The sequence below is a fragment of the Suricata suricatta genome, chromosome 11 (genome assembly GCF_006229205.1).
Source record: "Suricata suricatta isolate VVHF042 chromosome 11, meerkat_22Aug2017_6uvM2_HiC, whole genome shotgun sequence".
Taxonomy (NCBI): Eukaryota; Metazoa; Chordata; class Mammalia; order Carnivora; family Herpestidae; genus Suricata; species Suricata suricatta.
The window spans coordinates 46,373,913-46,384,743 of NC_043710.1; the positions used below are offsets into that span (position 1 = coordinate 46,373,913).

The 10,831-nt window shown below is 37.3% G+C and overlaps 1 protein-coding gene across 1 annotated transcript in view; it reads right to left on the reverse strand.

Annotated features, from left to right (window-relative positions):
• The window catches only part of CTR9 (CTR9 homolog, Paf1/RNA polymerase II complex component), a 28,667-nt gene that overhangs the window by 17,067 nt on the left and 769 nt on the right, over positions 1–10,831 (reverse strand). Inside the window, exons 2-7 of the mRNA XM_029957494.1 lie at positions 10,052–10,150; positions 7,544–7,783; positions 6,917–7,034; positions 6,143–6,232; positions 3,724–3,872; positions 2,077–2,184 (exon numbers count right to left, since the gene is read on the reverse strand). Of these exons, the coding sequence (XP_029813354.1) occupies positions 2,077–2,184; positions 3,724–3,872; positions 6,143–6,232; positions 6,917–7,034; positions 7,544–7,783; positions 10,052–10,150 (804 nt within the window). The remainder of the gene's footprint in view (positions 1–2,076; positions 2,185–3,723; positions 3,873–6,142; positions 6,233–6,916; positions 7,035–7,543; positions 7,784–10,051; positions 10,151–10,831) is intronic.

Sequence of the window (10,831 nt, forward strand, 5' to 3'; positions counted from 1 at the left end):
AAATTTATTTTTTTAATGTTTATTTTTGAGAGAGAGAGAGAGAAAGAGACAGAAAGAGCATGAGTGGGGGAGGGGCAGAGAAAGAGGGAGACACAGAATCTGAAGCAGGCTCCAGGTTCTGAGCTGTCAGCACAGAGCCTGACATGGGGCTTGAACTCACAAACATGAGATCATGACCTGAGCTGAAGCTGGACGCTCAACCAACTAAGCCACCCAGGTGCCCTGATAATTTGAAATGGAATAATTTTCATTTGTTTCAAGGATGCTGTCCTAACAGCTGTGAATAATGATGATTAAATATGTACTCAAATATTTAAGATTATCAGTCCTTTGCTTTTTTTCAGGAAAAACCAAACTTGTGTAACTGTTTTATCTGAAACAGTAACACTTTAAGGACTTATAAGATACATTTCCAACTTCTCCCTAAATAGTTGCCTTTTCGTACTATAATAGTTACAGCATAAAGTTTAAACAATAATTATGAATGGGAAGTATGCTTTTAAAGCCAGAGGAAGTACAGCATTATGGTTAATAGCTGTGTGACCTTAGGTTATTACCTCTGCCTCAATTATTCATCTACAAAATGGGGATAATATTAACTATCTCATAGGAATATTGTGACTATTATACAAATTCATGGAAAGCATTTTTTGAAAAATGTTATTTAAGTAATCTATATACCCCATGGGAGACTCACACTCATGATCCTGAGTTCAAGAGTCACACGTTCATCTGACTGAGCCAGCCAGGTACCCCCATAGAATGCATTAAAAACATTTTTTTTAATGTTTATTTATTTTGAGAGAGAGAGAGAGAGACAAAGTATGAGCAGGAGAGGGGCAGAGAGAGAGAGAGATACAAAGAATTGGAAGCAGGATCTAAGCTCTGAGCTGTCAGCACAGAGTTCGACATGGGGCTCAAATCCATGAACCATGAGATAGTGACCCAAGCCAAAGTTGGACACTTATCCAACAGAGCCCCCAGTGAATGCATTTTTAATAGTACTTGGGGGGCACCTGCATGGCTCAGTTGGCTAAGTGTCTAACTCTAGATTTCAGCTCAGGTCATGATCTCACAGTTCGTGACATTGAGCCCCATGTTGGGCTCTGTGCTGACAGGGCAGACACTACTTGGGGTTCATTCATTCTCATTCTCTCTCTCAAAATAAATAAGCATTTAAAAATGATAACAGTGCTTGCATATTAATGGCAATAATAACAGTGATGTAGAATCTATTATTAATAAAGATTAATAGTTTTGTGAACTTTTACCGAAATTGCTATTTAACTAGTTTTAAGTTCTTAGTACAATTTAGTACCTGGTTTCCATGTGGCAGATAACCTTTCATACTTACTGTATAACAACTCTGCCATTGAAATATTGGATTTTAGTATTCAAAAAATCTAAAATACCACTGCTTCTACAGAATTAGTAGCAGCTTAAAAATGTACATCTTGATCAATATGCAAAAACAAACAAAAACTTCAACGACTCCTTGGATGCCTACAGAAGTAGGTCCCAACTCCTTGTATCACACATGTGTTCCACCATCTGGATCCAATGCACTATCGTGAGCCCACCATATGCCAGCCTTTACTGAATTACTGAGAATATTTCATAGGTCTGTGCCTTTCCCCTTTCAACTTCCTAAAGGCCTCCTCCTAAAAGCTTAGTTCAAGAGCTTTTTCTTCTTGGTGAAAACCTCCTTAACCACTTGATCACTTCCTGTTTCGTTTCTCTACCGCAGCAGGGTAGAGACCTTTACTTCTATATTTACATTTGTTTACATGTCTGCATTTTCTATGAAACTGAACTCCTGGGTACAGAAACTATCTTACTGATCTCCACATTCCTATCACAGTGTTAGGTACAGTATAAACGGTCAATAAATAGTAAATGAGTGAATGAACGAACAAACATACCCACCCCCAATTAACTAACACAAACTCAAATTTGAAAAAAGCCTCCTGACATTTTCAATTTTTTTTCAAGTTAAGCAAATAAAGTATCAACTACAGAACTGAAAAACTAATCGTATTTAAAAGCAAACAACTTTAATACATTGACTTCTCTTACCTTTTTGAAGAAAAAGTGATTTGCCAAGTGGTTCAATACCATAGGGTTGCTAGGATCAATAGTATAGGCTCTGGAAAGAAGCTGGACACCATTTTTGATCGAATCAGCCTAAAGGAAAAATGATGACAACAGGGCTATTACCTAATCAGCATTTTTTCAAGTTTTCTTTAGAGTCTGAAAAAAATAGGTTATATAAATCTAAGTTCAGACACCAAAATATAGCTCTTATTTTACTTAACATTCAACAAGGATAAAAAAATTTCAAATAGTGAGTTAAATTGTTAGAACCTCCCTCACAAAAAGCCACCTTTGGTTTAATAGATTTCTAGCTGCCTTCTTGGTGTGGCAGATATTTGTGGATTACCCAACAGCCTGTACACCTTTCTTATCCTGTTAACAGAGGCCAGACTTTGCAGCCTGTGGAGATCCTTTAATTTCAGGAAGGAAAGTTCCCTCTTCCTCTTCTCAAACCTCAGGGGATGAACGATGATTGATCTAAAACAGTCAAGATAATCTATTTCCCTTCTCTGGGGATGGGTCCAGGCACTTCTAAACCGGGCTTGATGTCAATTTTTCCTTATCACAACAGAGCAGATGTGCTAGCCTTTGGTGAGCAGAGGTCAGAGATGCTACTGAACAGCCTACCAACGGGTAGGATCATTTCCCACAACAAAAAACTATCAAGCCCCATATGTCAACAGCGCTGGGGCTGAGCAACTCTGATAACCCTGTCTAGATAATTACACACAAGAGGAAGCATGATGGGGATAGAAAGCTGCTTATCCTTTCCCTTTCCTCCCGCCATATAAGGCTGAGGAAATAATGAGATGCCTGGAGATGCAGCAGCCATCTTGCAACTATTAGGTGACAGACATGAGGAGGAAAATCCACATACTAAAGACAGAAAGATATAAAACTCTGGGTTTAATCATGCTGAGGTGCCAAATCCAAGACCTTAGATAGCTGGTTTAGTGGATGATAAAACCTCTCATGTTTAAGTCACTGGATTGGATTTTGGTATGTTGCAATTAAAGGATTTTGTTATGGATTTTGTTACTTGCAATTAAAGGATTTCAAATTGATAGACAACCTATAACTCCTCATTTGAAATTCTGAGATCCAAAAACTTCTTTTAAAAAAACAAGTTGTTTTGTAATTTTGGAGCAAGCTCATTTGGTAGCAAAGCTTTACCTGAATTGTGAGATTATCCTATTAGTGTGAACAGTCACTCACTCTGACACAGAAATACATGTTTGCATTTGGGGTGTATAACACCTAATACCTGGCTGTTATACATTATGCAGTCCAGGCATCATATTACATTTCTATCACAATCTTTTTATTAAGTATTTATTTAATTTGAGAGAGAAAGGGGGGGATGGAGAAACAGAGAGAGATAACAGAGAATCCCAAGCAGGCTCCACACTGTCAGCACAAAGCCCAATGCAGGGCTTGAACTCACAAACTGTGAGATTATGACTTGAGCCAAAACCAAGCATTGGATGCTTAACCTACTGAGCCACCCAGGCATCCCAATAACCTATTATCTGCAATCTTGACCTCTAAAACACTTTGGCCTCAAAAGTTTTAGATAAGGAACAGCGAATCTCACAAATCAGTCAGGAAATAATTTTTTCACTCACATACCTCTTTATTGTTGAGTTCTAGTACAGCCAGTCCAACCAATGCTCCCACACATTTGGAGTTGAGTTCTAGGGCTCTGCTGAATGCCAGACGAGCTTTCTCCAGTTTGTTAAGTTTCACAAAGCAGTGGCCCATTCCTAAACGAACTTCCGCTAAAAAAAATATCATTCAGTCTGTCAAACCAGGGCATTTTGGGTTCAAATTAAACAAAATACTTAAACATTCTCTATGAGTTGCAAAATCTCAAAATTAACCTTAGTATAGTTACGTTGTAAAATCTTTTGTCATATCACAAACTTGGTTTCAGTGGATACTGTATCATTCTGCTCTCCTCCTTCCTCACCATAAACAGAACACCTACCACACTGGTACTTTTCTTGTCCTCCAACACTCCTGGCTACACAATACCTTCAGTACCTAATTATTGAAGAGCAATATTTAAACAGAGAGCAAAAAGCTTCATTAAGGCCTTCAATATCATGCTTGACTAAATGCACATACTGTCATTCCCTTCAGAGCTATGCTTATACATGCTACCCAATTTCAAGGCTATGTCAAATCTCCAAGGACCAACCTCTCTACTCATTGGTCATGAGATCTCCCCCCTTCTCATCTATTTAAGGACACTGCTCCAGCAACCCTCTCCTATTTTTCCTGCATTATCAAATTTTCGCTATCAGATCATTCTATCCATATACATTCTCCCATCTTAAAAAAAATCTTCTCTTGATCCCATTTCCCTTTCCAATTGTCAACCCACTCCTATTCTTCCCCTGATAACAAAACTCTTTGACAGATCTATCTACAGGTGCTGCCTCTAATAACTTTACTTTTCCATTACCTTCGTAAATGCATTCCAACAAGGATCTCACCCCCACCATTCTAGTAAAACTGCTTTTATTAAGGCCACTAATGACTAGTATGCTGCTGAATTCAATGATCAATTCTCAGTCCCTATTTTACTTGACCTAACAATAGAATGTGATGCTGTCTGATATCCTGTCCTGGAAACATTTTACGTTGGACTTCAAGGATATTGCACTTACTCTCTTTTCCTCCTACGTCTCTGGCTGCTCCTTCTCAGCTCCTTTGCTGGATCTTCCTCATTTCCCCAACCTCTATGATGCCAGAGTGCTCTAGAACTCCATCCTTGGACCCCTTTTCTATCTACACTCACTCTCAAGGTGACCTCATAGTTTCATGGCTTTATACATCATCTGTATGCTGATGACTTCCATATTAATTACTTCAGCTCAGACCTCTTTCCTAAGCTACAACCCTCTTGACCTCTCCACTCGTATGTCTAAAAGGTATTTTAACTTTTCATGTAGAAAAATAATTCCTCTTGAACTATTTTCCATATGTAGTAAAATGTAACTCCACTCTTACAATTGTTTATGCAAAGGAGTTACCTTTGATTCCTACATTGGCTCATACATCACACCTACTCTGTCAGTTGTTCTTTAAAATTTACATAAAATCCAATCACTTATACCACTGCTATTGCCACAATCATCTCTGACCCACTTGGTCATTTGAATCTGACCTACATAACTGCAACAGCTTTCTCCCTATTTCTATCCTTGCCCTCCTGCCTCACTCTAGTCTCAGCCCAGAAGCTGAAATGATCCTTTAAATATAAGTCAGATCATGTTATTTACTCTTTTGCCCAAACCCCTCCAATGGCTTCCTATGTCTGTCAGAGTAAAAGCTGAAGTCCTTATAATAATCTATGATGCCTCACATGACTGCTCTCTGGTTATATCTTTGACTCAGTTCTTACTACTTTTCCTTCTCATTTTCCCTCTTGATTCCAGACACACGAGCTTCCTCACTGTTCCTGAAACCTGCTAGGCCCGTTCTTTCCTCAGGGCCTTTGTAGCTTCTGTTCCCTCCCTCTGGGAATAATCTTCTTCCATGTAATCTACATGCTTACTACTTTAAGGTCTTTACTCAAAGTTACTATTTCAGTGACACGTTTTCCTGATCATCATGTCTAAGCAAACCCCCCAATTCTTCTCATATGCAGATTCTGCTTTACTTTCCTTTTACCAATATCTTACATAGTTTATACTTTACTCATTTTATCTTCTCCCCTGGAAAATGAATTCCATGGGGGCAATGACTTTTGTCTCTTTGGTTCATTGCTGTATTCCTAGGGTCTAGAACAATGCCTGGCACATAGCTGATCCTCAAAGATTTGTTAAATGACTGTGATTTTCAATAGAAAAATAGTATATGAGCAAAAAGACTATAAGATGATCTGCTATTCGGCTTTGGATCAAATGTAACATTTTTTTGAAAAATTTCAATTCTTTCAACAACCCCTTAGCATCTTTTCACAACTTCATAAGCAACTGTCAAATTCTCAATATTTTCACTTGGATCATACACAGCTTTAGACTTAAAGGTCTTCTCTTACCTGGGCATCCTGGATTAGTTCGCAGTGCTTTCTTATAGTAAGCAAGAGCTCCTCTGTAATCCTTCTTGTTGAATGAAATGCAAGCTTTACCTAAATGATTTTTAAAGATTAACATGAGTTGATTAAAAAACACAAGCCTCATATGCTCTAAATGAACTCACCTAAATCAAATACATCTCTGAATAAGAAATACTTGGATATGGTGAAATGATTCCACATTAAAACCTACTTTCCATAAGAATATATTAATGTATGCTTATAAAAGTCCTAGTAAATATTATAAAACAATAAGTAAAATAGCTAACAGTTGTCCAAATAGAAATTACTTATTGACTCTCTAGAAGTGGATTACAGATTATTCTTAACTGGTATAGCTTCTATTTATGTAACTTCAAAAGAAACAAAGATCTATCATAGATCATTATAGATTTTATTTATTTACTTAGAGACAAGGGGGGCACAAGTGAGTGAGGAGTACAGGGGGAGAGGGAGAGACAGAGAGAGAAGCAGGGCTCACCCAAAGTTGGGATTTTTTTTTTTTAACTCAAACGGGGCTCGAGCTCACCAGATGCAGGACTCAAAACTCAATAACCCATTAACTCTGAGGTTATAACCTGAGTAAAGTCAAATCCTTAATTGACTGAGTGACTTAGGGGTCCTACAGATCGTTTTTATAAGGTACAGCTCTTCTACACTGCTGTCCAGCCCAAAGACATATATTCTAGGCATAGGATGAAAAATAGGTTCCTAAGATGGCTGCCAGAAATGACTTACCAAGAAGGGCTGGAATATTATTTGGAGACTGGTTGAGTACAAAATGAAACTGTGCATCGGCCTGATCCATTTTGTCACCTTCCAGTAGGCAGAAGCAGGCTCTTCCTAACAAATGGTTCTGAAAAAGTAATACATCACTTTAGACTTGACTTTACCAAAGACTAACCATAATTTACCATGAATGTGCAACAATAACGTGAAAACCATATAGGAAGGAGGTGGAGTATCACACAAATTCCTCTATTGACTGTAATGTGTTTAAACTACCAATAGGCCAATTCTTAATCACAAATCAAAAAATTATCCAGAAATGCAAGTCTTCTGTGCCAGGAACAATGAAAAAAAGAAAAGTTCGACTGCTTAAAATATGCCTGAAATTCACCTGGAGAAAATGGAATTACTGACTCAACATGTGGATAAGTTTTATATATGCTAAATTTGCCCACATTACTTCAATAGTACAACAACCAAAGACATTGCCATTTTAACAAGGAATTCTTCTTTGACTATTATCAACCATGTTATTTTAAGAAAAGTTCTTAAAAAAAAAAACTGTTGTCTATCACACACATTTTATTTCATGTGGTATTTTTTCCCTTTCATAAATTCAAAGAAGCCTTACTTTACCTGATCGTACATAATAATTTTATCAGCCATGGTATACAACAGGGTTGCCTGTGTAATAAGATCTTTCTTATTGTCCTTATTCTTTTCCTTCCGAGCCTGTTGTACATAATAGGCTGCCAACGTATCCAAGCAGGTCATCTGGTCTTTCTCATGGTCTCTATAGTCCAAATTGCCATCTATACGTGCTGCTTCCAACAACTTTACAAACTCTTCTGTTTTTCCTTGTTTGTAATATTCCAGCTAAAAGGGAAAGATTCAGGTTAGAATTATTAAAGGATATGTCCATATAAAAAGATGCACATAAACATTTACACTAGCTCTGTCTGTAATAGCAAGAACTGGAAACAATTTGATTGTTGATCAACAGGTAAATAGACAAACAAGCAGCAGTAATCTGTACAATGGCTGCTGTTGAGCAGAAAAAAGTGAGGAACAAGTGATCCATGCTACAATTACAATGTGAATGAATCTCAAGATTATGCTGAGAGAAGAAAGACCAAAAAGAGTACATATTGCAATGATTCTCCATTGGTATAAAACTCTAGAACATGCAATCGTTAGCAACAAAAAGCTGATTGGGGTAAGCTAAGCACCATGGTGCGGTGGGGAAGAGTTTGGAGGAAGGTTTTGGGGAATGATGAATATATTCATTATCTTGATTGTGGTGATGATTTCACAGGAGTAAATATACTAAAACTTCTCAACTGGTACATGTCAAAATGTGCAGTTTATTATAGGTGAATTATGTCTTAAGAAAGCTGTTTAAAAACTGATAATCACTATGTTTCCAAATTACTACTTACCTAGGATAGTTGATTTCAAACTAAATCAGAGCCCAAGAGAAAAAGCAATAATGAGCGGGATAGGGATATAGAATTCTAAACAGAAAACTTAGGCTCTGGTTCTAGATCTATCAAAATTATCCATGACTTTGGGCCTGCTGATGAATAACTTCCTTGGGCATTTGTCTCATTTATTAATACTAAAAAGAACATCCATCATTTATTAGCCATTTACTATGGGCCACAGACTACAGCAGGAGCTTTACATAGTTATCTTTAATCTATACAATCTAATACAGTCTAATCTACTAGAGTCACCCTTACCGGAATACTAACATCCCCACATCACAGATGTGAAGACAGGCTCAGAGGTAGATCATTTGTCTAAGGTCACACAGCTAGTTAGCAGCCAAGCGGGAATGTGAACAAAGGCCTCTCTAATCCCAAAGCCTACACGCTTTTCTTTGTAACACGCTATAGCCCACAATGTTTCATCAATTTTACCACAGGTGCCATGCTAATACTTCAACCTTCCACTTTTTTCTGTAAGTGCTATTAAAGGGGGCATTATATTACAGAAAATGTAAACGCCCTTCTGGCTTTATAAACTATGTGATAAGCATTAATGGCTTGTTCTCCACAGATTAGAAAAACAACACTTCAGAAAGGCACTATTGTCACTCTAAGTATTTCTCTGTAAATCTGTATCTAAGAATTTCTTTAGAGTTAAGTTTGAGCACTGGATAGAAGTTCAATTCTAGATCTACCTCCACCTTTCAAGATGGCATAAGGTGCCTCCAATGTATCTTTACATGAAAGTGACCTGCGGCACATGTGCTTAGAAAAATGATCGCAGTATATGCTGTATTATATATTACCAGAATAATCTACTACGATGTTCTCATAAAAAGGTAACATTAGGCAGTCGGTGCTGGGGAGAATGAAGGATGTTAGAATTTTAGACTCTCTGAAGTGATTCTCCTAAGAATCTCCAGGAGGGTTTATGTTATGGAAGGGATCCAATAGGACAAAAAAACAAGACTGAGATAAACTTCACCCAAAACAGCTTTTGTGAGCGAGCCTGGAATCTAATCACCTTCTAGAGTATTTTATGGAAATGTTTTATTGTTATGGACAACAAAGTTAAGTAATTTTTACATGGTAGCATCTTCTTTTTTTCCCCTCATATTGTCTACATACCATTAGCCAGTCTTCACTGAGTAATTACTAAATAGTCAAATACTCAGTTTAGAGTACTGTTTAATGTAAATGAATTTTGCCTTTGCCAACCTATACTAATTTACCAGTGGAGTAGCACATCACTGGGGAAACTGGCCTTCCTGTTCTAAAAATGGCAATACAGGGGCGCCTGGGTGGCTCAGTCAGTTAAGTGTCCGACTTCGGCTTAGGTCATGATCTCACCGTTTGTGGGTTTGAGCCCTGCATCGGGCTCTGTGCCCACAGCTCAGAGCCTGGAGCCTGCTTCAGATTCTGTGTCTCCCTCTTTCTCTGCCCCTTCCCCACTCATGCTCTGTTTCTCTGTCTCAATAATAAATTTTTTAAAAACATAAAAAATAAAATAAAAATGGCAATACAATTAACTTCCATACACATGGTACAATTTATTTATCATGCTCCCAAGCTGGTTATTACTGTATCTGGAAATAGAAATCATAGGTTTTCCCCAGTCAACACATAAAAAATAATTTGTTATGTGAACACTGACCGCCAAAGCAATCCATATGTGCAGTTGTGTGTGTTCCTGTTTCAGAATACTGATAACTTCATCTCCTTCCGGTAACTGATCGAAGTCAAGTTCAATGACCTAAAACACAAAATGTAGGTTTTAACTTTTATTTCTTCCTTAAATTCACATTTCATCTTTGTTGCTTTTCAGAATATACACTGATATGGATACACATAGGGCTTATGTTCACTTTCAATAGGGCTGAGCAACTGTATGTTACGAAGTTGTTTAAGGCACACAGTCAAGTAGGCCATATGGTAACATTAAGGTAAAAGCACAGAGAAGCAAATAAATACTTCTGGTTGTCTTCAAATTACTAGAACTATAATATGTTACAAAAGCTTTTTTGCCCAAAAATAACCAAACAAAACCCTGCTTAACATATAATGCAGGTAGAGGGCAGAAAAGCACCCTAGAGACTGATGCCATAGGTCTGACAAGTTGAGAAGAATAATCCAGAGGCAATGCAAAGTTGGACGCCCCTGTACACATGAATCAGGAATACAGCATGTGTGTGTCACAGACACACCCCTGAAAGTGGGCACAAAAACTAACAGTAGGTAAATGTTCTGGAATTAGATAGTGGTGATGGTCACACAACTTTGTGAATACTATTAAAAAACACTGGATTTTATGCTAAGTGAATTATGCTCAGTATTTCATCTCAATGGAACAAATGTACGTGTATGATACATATATATATATATATATATATATATATATATATATATATATATATATATATATATATATATATAT